The 14,928-nt window shown below is 41.5% G+C and overlaps 1 protein-coding gene across 1 annotated transcript in view; it reads right to left on the reverse strand.

Annotated features, from left to right (window-relative positions):
* Positions 1-2,722: 2,722 nt before the first annotated feature.
* Positions 2,723-14,928, reverse strand: part of RAD18 (RAD18 E3 ubiquitin protein ligase) — a 104,133-nt gene continuing 91,927 nt past the window's right edge. The window contains exons 12-13 of the mRNA XM_077751482.1: positions 12,455-12,517; positions 2,723-2,934 (exon numbers count right to left, since the gene is read on the reverse strand). Coding sequence (XP_077607608.1) covers positions 2,832-2,934; positions 12,455-12,517 — 166 coding nt within the window. The 3' untranslated portion in view covers positions 2,723-2,831. The remainder of the gene's footprint in view (positions 2,935-12,454; positions 12,518-14,928) is intronic.

The following is a 14,928-nucleotide window of genomic DNA, read 5'->3' on the forward strand; positions in this document are numbered from 1 at the left end:
GGCAGAGAGAGTGGGAGAGAGACAGAGAATCCTGCGCGGTCACTGTGGGAGCCCGACACAGTGCTCACATGACCGTGAGATCATGACCTGAGCCAAAATTAAGAGTCAGATACTTAACTGACTGAGCTACCTGGAAATAGGGTTTTTAGAGTGATAATTAAAGTACAGTGAAGTGATCTGGATGGGCCCTGATCCAACATGATTGCTGTCCTTAGAAGATGACGACATAAACATGCGCAAGCAAAGAGGAGAGATCACCTAAGGACACAACAAGAAGGTGGCTCTCTATAAGCCCCAGGAAGAGATCTGAGAAGACACTGACCCTACTGACTTCATCTTGGACTGCTATCCTCCATGAACGGGAAGGAAAATATTTTGTTTTTCCTTTTAAGTCACCCAGGCCATGGTACTGTTATGGCAGCTTGAGCAAACACTCCATAGGGCTTGCCCTGTGTGCTATACATTGTTCAGAAGCATGGTATGCGTTCATACCAAAGGCAATCTCCTAACCCCACAGTGTGACACCTAAAAACGTCTCCACAGGTGGTGCCTGGGTGGCTCAGTCGGTTAAGCATTTGACTTTGGCTCAGGTCTTGGTCTCCTGGTTTATGGGTCCAAGCCCCATGCTGGACTCTGTGCTGACAGCTCAGAGCCTGGAGACTGCTCTGAATTCTCTCTCTCTCTCTCTCTCTCTCTCTCTCTTTCTCTAATGCCCCCTGCCCACACTCTCTGTCTCTCTCTTTCAAAAATAAACAAACATGAAAAAATAATTTTTTTTAAATGTCTCCACAAATTGGCAAAAGTCCCTTAGGAGCAAAATCTTCTCTGCCCTACTGACTACCATCTTCTCAGACGGCCTTCGGTCACCTCTATTTTCCTAGTGCTCAGCACAGTGACTGCTACTTGACTAAGAAGATAACCAAATATTTACTGAATAAAGTCACTTGCCTGTTTCCCTATCTGAGGTCTCACTACTCCCTTGTTGCCCTTTTACTGTGTTAAAAAAAAAAAGAAAAGAAAAAGAAGTAACAGGCCCAAAATGGAGTCGCATGCTCCCACAACAGCAACTAAGACTTAGTTGTATTGCAGGAATGTGACCTTTAGCCCGAACTTCTTGATCAGCACTAGTGAGGTCATCTGCTTGAAAGGCCCCTTCTCTCCCCAAAAGGTGACCTGGACTAAACCAATGGTTTCTTTTGCTAACGACTTCCTTGTCCCATCTCCTTTCTGCCTTTAAAAATATTCCATTTTGTACAGCTCCTTGAGCTCCTTTCTACTTATAGATGGGATGCTGCCTGATTCATGAATCCCTGAATAAAGCCAATTAGATGTTCAAATTTACTTGTTTGGATTTGGGGTTTTGTTGTTGTTGTTTTTACAGCTGCAATTAAAATAGTAATTATTTCCAGTTTATAGTGGTTGTGCAATTTTTAATAAAAGTTTTTGTTTTAGCACCATTTCTGGCAATTCAGTGACATAAAGATCACATCAATGTTAAACCTTACTTTGCTTGATATTGCTCCCTCACCTCACATCAGATTCTCTGACCGATTCCGTGAGCAGTGCTGCTTTTAGTTTCCTTAATGCACCACTCATAATTCAGCAGAGGAAATGACTATGACAAATTCTTATGTAACCATTTGAAGCTCAGAGAACTCAAAAGGAAAACAAATGGCCATTTGAATGTGAAAACGCTGAACTCTAAGTGATAATGAGACTCCGCACATTATCCAGGAACCCGAAAGCATACCAAAAAGCCAAAGTCAATGGAGACATTCTTTGCAAAGGGGAAGCCACAACCGTCGCTGGCACATTCATAAGTTTGTTGTCTTAACATGGGCGAGTGTGCGGTCGTGTTATTTGAAAGCGGACGTGTGAGGGCTGCGCAGTGACGTGGCGATGGGGAAAGGAGAGGAGGGCTGGCTCGAGATGCCAAAGAGAGGCGTTGGGAAGGACTCTGGAAGGAACTGGGAACCAGTGGACATTTTGCAGAGATGACAATTTCTGACCAAGCCCTTCCAATGATTGGCAGCTTGTACTCAACTATTCACAAGACAGTTTTTGGGGCATTATTTTCAACTGATATAGAGTCTGTTCATTTACAAAATCCATTTATTGCATTCTTTCTATTTAATAGCTGGGATTCAGAGTTAACAATCTGATTTACCCCAGTGGAAAAAAAAAAAAAAAGACTAACATCATTTTGAAGTGCCATTTCCAAAGTAGATGCTTGATGTCTCAAAGTTATTGTTTGTGACTTTAAGTTAGAGTACCCAACACACCCCTCCAAGTGACGAACAACTACATTAAACTCGGGCAACGACTATCACGTAACTGCTGTGACAGGTATGCTGGCGTCCGGGCTTTAGGAGCTGACACGCACCCGAGGTGATTTATGACATCCCACCTTTCCAGAAATACAGAGGCTCTTACCTCCTCAGCTGTTCCTTGTGGCAGAGAGGTTGAAAAGAATCATTTTCTCAAGTTAAGTTTCTCCACGGAAGAGAAGGAGAATGCCTTAAGGACATCCTGAAATTTAGAAACAAAACCCCGCAAAACTCCTTTGCCAAAACGTCTGTGTACCCTGCAAAGCTGGCGGATGTGTGGATGTATTTTTAGAGAGAGATGTTTTAGAGACGGGAGGTAACTGACCAAGTGAGGATGTTCTGTAACTTATTTTTCCCAGGAATAACAAAAAAGAATGAAAATCGGCTACCCATCGTATTGAGAAGTTAACACCTTCACTTGGGCATTTATGAACATGAAGTCTGCGTGGCAACCCAAAGCAGCACACGCCACCCACCACACTGGAAAAGTCAGCAAAGCCCACACTAATTCCTGTTCCGCTTATTTCTCGGCTCAATGTCAGCAATCTCATCTGATCTTGTTCGACGATTGTGCCTTGGACTCATTTCTGCATCTTGAAGATCATTTCTGAAAACAGAAAGAAGGAAACAGCACCTTAGAAGATAGTGATCATGATTCTTCTACAGCAGTTTCTAGTTAACACGTGCTTTCACGTGCACTATTTCATTGAAACCTCCACACAGTCCTCTACTCCACTGGCTCATCTATTACAATAATGATTATTACTATCTTTAAACACATTTTATAACTGGGAAAACAGTGACTTAGCAAAGATCACAGGCTGTAAGTGACAGAGGCAGGAATCGAACCCCTTTCTTCTGAATCAAAACCTACAATAGCTTTACACTTTGCTTGACATGAAGAAAACTGGAAGAAAAAAAAAGGTGCTTCTGTCCTAACAAGACAAAGTCAGAGTGCAATGAAATCATTCTCGTAATCCTGTCTGAGGGCTGAGGTTGTAAGGTAACCAAGACAACAAAATTCGAAAGCAAGATAGGCCCCACCAGAGAGACGGGTCACATCTCACTTTGGACACAGCACTGGAGAAAGGTGGTTACTGTACAACCAGGTAAGAGGCTATGCGCTAACATCTGATGGAATTCTGAACTACAGGCTAGTGTGGAAGGACCCTGACTCACAGAGAGGCCACGTGCACATGGAAGCTCTTTTCCAGGAACCTCCACCAAATGCTCCTGAGAAAAACTGGGAACAGGGCAGGAGACTGAGAACAGCCCACTTTGGTGGCATAGGATAAAGCTGGTGAATGGGGGCACAGAATGGGTCGGGCAGAAAGCCCTATCCCTTCCTGGGACTATTCTCTTCTACAAAGCGAAAGCTTTCAGTCACTGGGGGAATCTCACCGGCCCATGGCAATCAGGCAAAGATCTACTGTCTATGGAAGAGGAGCAGAGGGTAGAGCAATCTGCGTGAGCGGGAAGGACAGGAAATCAATTGTAAGAACACTAGCAAAGGTACTTTCTTGCTGAGGAAATGGTAGAAATAAAAGCCTCTACTTCTAGAGGAAGGACAGAAAATCATCTTGGGCTGATGCTCTCAAATAACACCAAGCAGAGGCTGGGTCAAGGCAGTCTGACTACCTTGGGAGAGAGGAGAAGGACAAATCTCCACCCCCAAGATCCAGGCACACAGGGCCTGCCCAAGACCGTAGCTGGAACAAGACAAGAGAGAGCCTGAGCAGGCCCCCACCAGGAGCCGAGCACCGACTATTAGGGAGTAACAGTAACTGCTGAGGGCGAGGTATGGACATGAAGACAGGCCCCTCTAGGATGCAGGCATGTAGACGAGGCTGAAAGGTAAACGGGAACAAAAGCAGTGAACAAAACCTTCCCACAATCCAGCCCCCACACTAAGCACAAGGTAAAAGTGGCCCAGTGGTTGAAGATCTTGATGCCTCTGATATCCACTGACGGTCATTCATGTTAGAACAAGGAAATTCCAGCCTGCGTCAATTCCCCACACGAATGGCCTAACAGAAGAAGCAAGCCTGTTTCCAGGTATAAGCACTATTTTTAACTCAGTATCTATGGCCCTTCACTGTATGTCTGGCACTCGTGCAAAATGCACAAAGAAGAAAAAACAAGTAATAAGGAGTCCAGTGTCAAGAGAGAAAGTAGCCAAGAGAAAGACAGCAACTGATTAATATGGTAAAGGCTCTAGGGAAAAGCTGGAGAACATACATGGGAGAGATATTCCAGGGGTGGCTCTGAAAGACAAAGGTCATTACTGCCCCTCCCTCTCTGCACCTCCCAGAGCCTAAGAGGTTCCTCCCCAGGTGTCAACATTGTTGCTTTCTCCAACCCCCCAAAATCAGCATGTTCCTTTTTCTCAGCTGGAACTTTACCTTTTCTCCAATCACCCCCTACCCACACGCAGTCCTTTGACCCAGAAGAGTCAAGTGTAAGAGGGATAAGAACATTTTTATTAAACTTTTCAGAGACTCATTATGTTCCCCACTTTGACCCATGTGCTCCAGAGCAAGAGGACTCAGTGAGTAGTATACTCAGCCAAGTGCTTACTACTTTTGATTTAGGACAGGGATTGGCAAACTTTTTGTGTAAAGGACCAGATATTTGGTGCTCTGAGGGCCATATAGTCTGTTACAACGCAATCCTGTTGTAACATGAAAAGAAACAGAGCCAGGAGATAAACAAATGTATGTGTCTATGTTCCAATAAAACTTTATCAAACAGAGAGCAGGCCAGATTTGACCCATGGGCCAGAGTTTGCTGATCCCTGACCTAGAACCCTGTCACTACAGCAAGTGAATCCAATAAGCTGGCCCAGAATTAAGTCTAAATTCTCGAAGACCTCTCTTGGCTAAACTGCCACCCAGAAGGTGTACCAATCTGGCCAGTACGTGGTTGCTGTTAGGAGAAAGAAAGAAGCATCATGCTTATGAATAGTTAAGGAACCCTGAGTTTCTGAAATAGGTAAATATAACCCCAACGTGCTTTTTGTCCTAACCATTACCCAGAAAGTGGCCAAAAGATGATTCCTTTCTGGGGACAGCAGCATTCAGTGTCCAAACTTCCTTACTAAGGTGTATGGACTGGGAGAAGGTGAGGAGGGAGTTGGTATTTTTAAATATAAATATTAGATGCCTGTGGATTACAGGGAGGATAAAGAGTTGAGTGAATCCCTTGACCATCAGCCCATTATTAATTCCAGTCATTCTCTTTGGAAAATGGGCCCTTATTATTGATATGTTCATGAGTGACCCAGATGGTTCAATTAGCACCCTTCAGGCTTGTTAGTCTCAGCGCAGAGGATTTGCCAATCTGTGGCCTTCATGACTTTTATGGTCTGCTTAACCTTAGTTACCTCTTTAAAGGTTCCGTCTCCAAATAAAGTCACATTGGAGGTTAGGGCTTCAACATATGAATATTAGAGGAACACAATTCAGTCCTTAAGAGCCTCCACGGACCAGGCCATTTGGTTATTAAGTTTTTTTAAGTTTATTTCTTTATTTTGAGAGAAAAAGCACAGGTGGGATAGGAACAGAGAGAGAGGAGGAGAAATAATCCCAAGCAGGCTCCACACTGTCAGTGCAGAGCCTAGTGTGGGATGAGATCATGACCTGAGCTGAAATCAAGAGTCGTAACACTTAACCAACTGAGCCACCCAGGCACCCCAGGCCATTCAGTTTCGACAAGAACCTAGTAACAAGCAAAGAGCTGTTTTTCAAAAGGGGTATGACTGGCAGCTATGCTAGGCTGGACACACGTCCACAATCCCCAAAAGTGCCTCTGGCTGAAGCCTGCGTCCCTTTGCCAGAGGCTCCCGTCAGGAAAATCATTAGTCATAAAGACCTGTGGCTCTGAGGGGTCACTAGGGTTGTGGGAACGCAGGGGACTAGCACTTCCCTGTGTGAGGCTCTTCCTTATCAGAGAATCTGCTCTAGCACTTACTGGATGGGGACCTCTAAGTGCATAACACATCAATTCCTACATACATTCAAATTTAAAGACAACAATAGTACAATGAATTAGCCCAAAGGCCCCCACCTCCAAGGTCACATTAGCTTTCCTATCATAAACCTTATCCAACCCCATAAAATCAATGCAGGTGCTTCGTTCCCACATAGAACAGGGCAGGGTGGTGAATCTGGCACTTATATCCAGCGGAGCCATCAAATCCCTTCCCAAAGTTCAGCAACACATCCAGACTGGAATAGACAGCCTTTCATCTCTCTTAGGCACAGGGGAACTTCAGCGCCACTTCTAATCAATAAAGCTTGAATAGCGAAAACAATTCTAAGGAAGAAAAATTCATACTGACAACGACACATGCTGATAAGGATGTGGAATAAGAAAAATTCTCATTCACTGCTGGTAGGAGTGCAAAATGGCACAGCCACTCCAGAAGAAAGTTTGGCAGTTTCTCACAAAACTAAATACAGTCTTACCATACCATCCAGAGATTGCACTCCTTGGTATTTTCCCAACTGCACTGAAAACTTAGGTCCACACTAAACCCTGTGCTTTCTTTTTAATTAAAATACCATAATATACAGCACTTTACTCATAGTTGCCAAAACTTGGAAGCAACCAAGATGTCCTTCAATAGATGAATGGATAAATGAACTGTAGTAATTAATCCATACAGTGGAATATTACTCAGCACTAAAAAGAAATGAGCTATCAAGCCACGAAGTCTTAAATGAATATTACTAAGTGAAATGAGTCAATGTGAAAAGGCTACATACTGTATGATTCCAACTATACAACATTCTAGAAAAGGCAAAACTATGGAGACAGTAAAAAAAAAAAAAAAGAAAAAAAGAAAAAAAATCATGGTTGTCAGGGACCTAGGGAGAAGGAGAGATGAATAGGTAGAGCACAAAGGATTTTTAGGGCAGAGAAACTACTCTGTAGAGTATAATGGTGGATACATGTCTTATACATTTGTTAAATCCATACACTAAAAACACAAAGAATAATTCTGATGTAAACTGGAAAAAGAGGCCTCATACTAGTTGATTTCAAGACATAAAGCTTCAGTAATGAAGACAGTGTGTTATTGGTGAAAAGACAAACACATAGATCAACTGAACCAAACAGTGATGCCTGGAGTAGACCCACACATATATATCCAATTGATTTTTGATAAAGGCACAAGGTTATTAAATGGGGAAAGGATAGTTTCTTCAATAAATAAAGCTAGAGAAAATGGAAACCCACACGTAAAACAGAAAAACTGAACCTCAATCCTTATTGTGCGTCATTTATAAAAATTATCTTGAAATGGGCTATAGACCTACATGTAAACCCTAAAACTCCCAGAACATAATAGAAAACCATTGGGTTAGGTAAAGATTTCCTAGGTAGGACATAAAAAAAAGCACAAAACATAAAAGAAAAAAATGACAAATTAGATTTCATCAAAATTTAAAACTGCTTTTTGAAAAACACTATCAGGAAAATGAAAAGGCAAGTCACAAAGTGGAGGAAAATATAAAAAAAATTTTTTTCTAATGTTTTATTTGTTTCTGAGAGAGACAGCATGAGCAGGGGACGCTCAGAGAGAGAGGGAGATACAGAATCTGAAACAGGCTCCAGGCTCTGAGCTGGCTGTCAGCACAGAGCCCAACGTGGGGCTCGAACCCATGAACCGTGAGATCATGACCCGAGCCAAAGAAGGATGCCTAACCGACTGAGCCACCCAGATGCCCCACAAAGTGGAAGAAAATACTTGCAAAATACATTTCTGACAAAAAAAGTCATAAATCTCAAAAGTAAAAAACCAGTTTAAAAAATGGACAGAAAATTTGAGGAAGGATTTCATCAAAAGACAGGGATGGTAAATATGCACATGAAGGGAAGTTCAGTATCATTAATCTTTAAAGAAATGCAAATTCAAATGGCAATGAAATACTGCTATGTATCTATTAAAGTGGCTTTTTAAAAAAGAAGTCCATAATCAACTACTGGCCAAAATATGGAGCAACTAGAATTCTCACTGCTGGTGGGCAGTTTCTTATCAGTTGAACATACACTTAGCATATGATGCACTAACGCCAGCTCGGTAATTACCAAAAAGGTATTTACCCAAGAGAAATGAAAACTTATTCCCACACAAGAAACTGCACTCAAATGCTTACAGCAGTTTTATTCACAATCCCTCAAATCTCAAAACAACGCAAATGCCCATCAGCTTTTGAATGTGGCACAATCTTACAAAGGAATACCAGTCAGCAATCAAAAGGAACTACTGATAGATGAAAAATATGGATGATTTTCAAAAGCGTTATGCTAACTGAAAGAAGATAGATACAAATGGCTAACTATATGGTTCCATTTTAGAACATTCTGGAAAAATGGGATAGAGCATTCTGTTGGGATAGAAGGCAAATCAGTGGTCGCGGGAACTAGTGGTGGAAGGACAGTGCATACAAAAGGGCCCCAGGGGTGCCTGGGTGGCTTAGTCGGTTAAGCGTCCGACTTTCGCTTAGGTCATGATCTCGCGGTTCGTGGGTTCGAGCCCCGCGTCGGGCTCTGTGCTGACAGCTCAGAGCCTGGAGCCTGTTTCCAATTCTGTGTCTCCCTCTCTCTCTGACCCTCCCCTGCTCACGCTGTCTCTCTCTCCTAGAAATAAATAAAAAAACATTAAAAAAAAAAAAAAGGGGCCCCAGACAACGTTTTGCTGTGATGGGAATATACTATATGTCAGTTGTAAATAGTGGCTATATTGCTATAAATGTTTATCAAAACTCACAGAACTGAACACCTAAAAGTGGTGATTTTTATTATCAAGCCTCAATAAACCTGATCGAAAAAAAGAAACAGCCACAGGCTCACTTTGCCTTTAGCCTGTTTGGCTCCCCACCCATAAGGGACTATAAACAGAGTGGAGGCAGGGCCATCCACAATAATTATTTGATGGGCTTTTGCTCCTGTTACTCTGAGGTGGTTTCCTTTCCCATCACTTTTCTCATCTAACTCTAAGGTTTTTTGTTTTTATCTTTTTTGCTTCATATATTTGGGGCTCTGTCATCCAGTGTGTATATGCTTATAATAATGTCTTCCTGATGGATTGACTTTTTTGTAATTATACAAAGTCTTTCTCAACTTTTAAATGCTGAGAACAAACAGGGCTGATGGGGGTTGGGAGAGGGGAAGGGGGGTGATGGGCATGGAGGAGGGCACTTGTGGGGATGAGCACTGGGTGTTATATGGAAACCAACTTGACAATAAACTATTTAAGAAAAAAAAAGTCTCTCTCTCTGTCCTCCAGTAAAAATTTTTGTCTTAAAGTCTACTTTGTCTGATATTACTATGGCTACACCAGCTCTCTTTTAGTTACTGTTTGCATGGTATATCTTTTTTTATCCTTTTTAACTTATTCGCGTCTTTGTATCTTTGGTAGACAGTGTATACCTGGATCATGGTTTGTTTTTAAATCAATTTTGCCATTCTCTGCCTTTTAATTGAAACATTTAATCCATTTATTCTCAATGTATACGATTTATGAGTGCCACTTTGTTTCTAGGTCTTATGTTTTTTGTTCCTCTATTTCTTCATCACTGCTTTCGTCTGTATTATCTAGTTTATCATTTAATTCCTTTGTCATTTCTTTTAAAATTTACTTCCTTAGTGGTTGCCCTGGGGATAATTAACCTATTCACTGATAACAATCTAGTTCCAATTAATTCAAAGGTATTCCACAACTTTGTTCCTATATATAGCTCTGTTGCTTGCTCCTACCTTTTTGTTACTGTCATACAAATTACATCATTCTACACTGTTTGCTCATCAACACAGACTTAGAATTATTGCTTTGTGCATTTCTCTTTTAAATCACACAATAACAAACTACATCTTTTATATTAACCTATACCTTTATATTTACCTTTACTAGTGCTCTAAATTTTTCATGTGGATTCATGTTACTGTCTAGTGTCCTTTCCTTTCAGCCTGAAAGACTCTCTTTAGTATTTCTTATAGGACAGATTTCCTAGTAACCAATTCTCTCAGTTTTTGGTTCTCTAAGGCCTTGATTTTTCCTTCATTTTTGAAGTACAGTTTTGCTATAGAATTCTTGGTTGAGGGCCATTTTCTTCTAGCACTTTGAATACGTCATTCTGCTGCCTCTGGCCTACATGGTTTCTGATGAAAAATTACCAAATTCCTTGTGATGAACTGCTTCTCTCTTGATCCTTGCGCAATTTTCTACCTCTGGCAAGTTCTATGAGCTTCTCGGATGTTTAATTTTTTTTCTTTAAGTCAAATTTAATAAATTCTCAGTCATTTCTATACATATTCTTTCTGCCTCTTTCTCCTCTCATTATGAGGCTCCCATAACACATATGATATTCTTGACAGTGAGACACTGTTCTCTGAGATTATACGTTATTCTTGTCTTTTTTTTCTTTCTGTTCCTGAGACAGAGTAATCTCAATTTATCTGTCCTCAAATTTGCTGATTCTTTTTCCCACCTGCTCAAATCTGCTGCTGTCCCATTAGTGAATTTATTTTAGCTGCTATGCTTTTCAACTCCAGAATTTCTATTTTTTCTAAATAATTTCTATTTCTTTATTAGCATTCTCTATTTGGTGAGACGTGTTCCCATACTTCCCTTTAATTCTCTGAACACATTCAAACCAGTTCATTTAAAGTTCTGTCTAGCAGTCCAGTGTCTGAGTTTCCTCTGAGTCCAATCTGTATTGGTTACTTCTTCCTCCTGTGTATAGGCCACAGTTTGTTTCTTAGTACGTTTCCATTTTTTTGTTGTTGACAACAGGACATCTTAAACGATATACTGTGGCAACTCTGGAAAGCAGATTCTCCTTCCCCAAGGTTTGCTGACGTTGCTGTTTGCTATTGTTGTTTAGTGACCTTCTATCTAACCCCGTAACCACAGCATTCACGGCTGTGTGTGGGTGGCCATTTATGGGTCTGCTAAGTGAGTGCAGTGGTCAGCTGAAGGAAATTCCCCTAAACATCTGGAGCCAATGTAACACAGAAGCCCTGGCAAAACCCAAGGGGCTCTGTGTGTGCTGGGGCAGGCATCCAACACTTGGTTGATGGCTCTGCCTTAGCCTTTATTTTCTTCTCTTAGCCTTTATTTTCTTCCTCTTCTTTTTCTGAAATATATATATTTTTAATGTTTGTTTATTTTGAGAGAGAAAGCATGAGTGGGAGAGGGGCAGAGAAAAAGGGAGTGAGAAAATCCCAAACAGGCTTGGCATGATGACGGCAGAGCCCAACGTGGGGCTGGATTCCAGGAACCATGAGATCATGACCTGAGCTGAAATCAAGAGTCAGATGCTTAACCGACTGAGCCACCCAGGTGCCGTCACAGGAGGAGGAATTAAATGTGTACAAACATAAGCAGATTTATACACTTGGCGTTGGAAAGATGAGAACTACTATATAGTGGATTCTATTTTCTCTACAAAGATGAAAAGATCTAGAGCTGGGGGTGGAGCCACTGGAAAGAGCCAAGGTTTCCAATAACCCCTGTGAGGAACAGGATAAAGAAATGATCACAGAAACAGTAAAATTGCTAAGCAGTTTCGAGGGCCTACTGGCGTGTAATCATGAAGTGACAGTGGAACAAAGCTGCCCCGTTGTGCTGCAGATCACTCCTGCAGGTGAGATCCACAAAAATCTAATACTCTTGTCACTTTCCTCCTTACTTACCAGTAGGACCTGGAATAGGTCCCCTCTACCACTCTCATTTCCCAGGTTCCTAGTGCTAACAGAAGAAGGAAGCAAACTGCATTTATTCTACACTAAACACGTCTTATGACCAGAAACATCTAGGAAAGGACTGAAAGTCTTAACACTCTGAGCCAGTGCTTAAGGCTAAACTGTGAACTTCTCATTGGAACAATTTGTCTTTAGAAAGACAACTCCTGACAAGTGACCAGAGTTACTACACTGGGCTTTCATCTCTAAGCAGAAATGTATAGAAACAAGCAGTAAACTGGAAATCTTTACCTTAATGTGTGTGAATTCCTACTTTCTTAAGTCAGAAAGCACAAATATTCTTTTGTTTGAAAATCAACTGCGTAGAATTACAATTTCTCAAAGTACATGTTTATTAGTCGATGACGAGCACTCACTTATGTAATGCTTCCCAGGCTTCCTCTTCTTCTAGAAGATCTCTTATGATGTCTGAACTGGAACTAAAAGGAAAGGCACATCAATATCGCGAGACAATAAAAAGATTGTATGGTTCCACTTACATGAAATTCTAGAAAATGCAAATTTACCTATGGTGACAGAAAACAAACCAACAGACCAGTGATTACCTCCTGGGGGCAGGAGGTGGGCAAGGAGGGATTACAAAGTGGCATGAGGAAACTCCGGAAGTGGCCAGGTTCATCCTCTTGATGGCGAAGACGATTTCATAGCTATATACATGTATCAAAACTCATAAAATTGTTTGCTTTAAATAGTTGCAGTTTATTGTACATCAATTCAATAAAGGTGTAAAAAACTTAACAAGTTAGCAAAAAAAGAAAAAAAAAATCACAAAAGCTCAAGCAAATCCCTCAATAGAAAACATGCATTCAAAGAGAATACAGTCATGAGCCTTTTTAATCTCCTAAGGCAACCAAAGGTCAAACTGTGTCTTAAAAACCGCACCTTAGGAATGAGATTCACAAAGACACATTAAGTTCCTCAGTGTTTTTTAGTCCCTTTGTAACCAAAGTAAAGTAAAATTTCATTAATTTGAACTGTGCTAATGATGGAATTCATTATAATGCAGCCTGGTTTAAAGTGCTGTGTAATCTTTGGTTTATCTGTGCAGAGTACAGGGTAAATAAGGTTAGACGGGGCATGTATTATTTCTTTAAAAGAAAAAAACTGCTTTAAGGCTTGTTGACAATGACTCTTGTTGTTACTCAAATTCCTACCAAATAAATAAAAGGAAAAAAAGATGTACATCAGTAGCAAAAAAGCATTTTTAGACATCCAAGACAAAGAAGGGGTGGATGACATGGGGTCCACCAAGAAACAGCGGTCACCACCGCAGGATGGAGGGGGCTAAAACCAAAGAATAACTTTCTCTTTGTCAGGGCCGATCACTTTCTAATGATACTCGACAACAAAAGTTTAAACACTGAGGAGACTTTAAGTGGCAGTGAATCATTCTCAACACCTGACAAATCACTTGGAAGCGATGTTTGTCTGTGGTGCATGAACAAAAAAGGCAAATAAATACTGTTCTGTGCCAAATATTTGACTCCAGGGGTTCCCCCCCAAATCCCAAGACTCTCAAGGAGCTATATTCTGACTATGGCTCCTGTGTGTAATGGCCTGTGGGGGGAGAGGGGAAGGAGGGGGTTCCATTTGCACGACAGGCCTAGTGACCTTCTGGTAGAGCTAGTTCTGCGGTTCTCAGGCATTTCAGGATAAGGATCCACATACGGGAGCAGCAATACTTCTCAGTATTTGTGGCTTGAGAAAATACATAATAACAAAGTATTATAAATTTAGTAATGCTTTTAGTTTATATTTTATTCATTATAGTGACACATGCAGGACAGTGAAAACACAGTAGTACCTGTGTTTGTGAGATACTCTTGGTTATGTCTAAAGATAATTCTTGATGTGTGTGCGTTCTTGCACACCCGCTAAATCATGCCCTCAAGCCCCAGGCTGGGAAGTGCTGATCTAAAGTGTTAGCACATAAGCATCCACTACTCTCACATTTGAGGGTGGCCCCTGTGCAAATCCAAGTGCCCTGGAAAATAGTAACATTCATTTATCCCTGGAAATGTTTTCCGTAGTACAAACTGCCTTAAAATAAGCTTTCCCCTTCAACAGTGAGCTAAATGCAGTTTTCATTAGCAGGGGAGAGAGACAAGCTGAAGGCCCTTAAGGAGAGACAAGGCAGATTTCACCAACTTTAATTTCCTAGGAGACCCACACCGCCACTTGTTGGGGCGGGCCGATGTCCGCTGCCCCCTCTACTCCCACAGAAGCAGACTAACCTCTCCACTCCCAAGATCCCGACTCCTGTTACTCCTTACTTTGCTTTCAACTACTCCAACTTCATAAAGAAAACTGAAGTTGTTTTAATGTAACTTTTTCCTTCTCTTCTCTCTACTGTAACAATGATACCAGCACCCACTCTTCTTTACCAGACAGATAGGGCTAAGGCAGTGTTCCTCAGCCCTTTTCATTACTGCCTTCCACCCCCCATTAGAGCTTTTTTAGACCTTTTTTCCCCCTAACTGCTCTTCTATGAAATTTTAGTAGTGGAATATGATGTGTATCTGTTTACACATTTGTATCTGTGTGTGTGTGTGCATGCACGCGTTTGTGTGTATGCTTTATACACAGAGTTTTCTTTTCTTTTTTTTTTTCCATCCAGCCCTCTTGCTGCCAAGAACCAAGTTCCACCTCCCTGGGGGCTCCTACTGAGAACCCTGAGTGAGCTAAGGGAATGCTCACGCAGCTCTGGGTCCCGGTAGGTGTCACAGGGCCAGAAAAAATAAAGTGTGGTTCTTGCCAACACCCCCAATACACACATATAATTTTTTTTTTGAAAAGGAAGGTTACAAAACAGTCCCCGCCCCCCCCCCCG

Source organism: Crocuta crocuta, unplaced genomic scaffold, assembly GCF_008692635.1.
Source record: "Crocuta crocuta isolate KB4526 unplaced genomic scaffold, BGI_CrCroc_1.0 scaffold69, whole genome shotgun sequence".
Taxonomy (NCBI): Eukaryota; Metazoa; Chordata; class Mammalia; order Carnivora; family Hyaenidae; genus Crocuta; species Crocuta crocuta.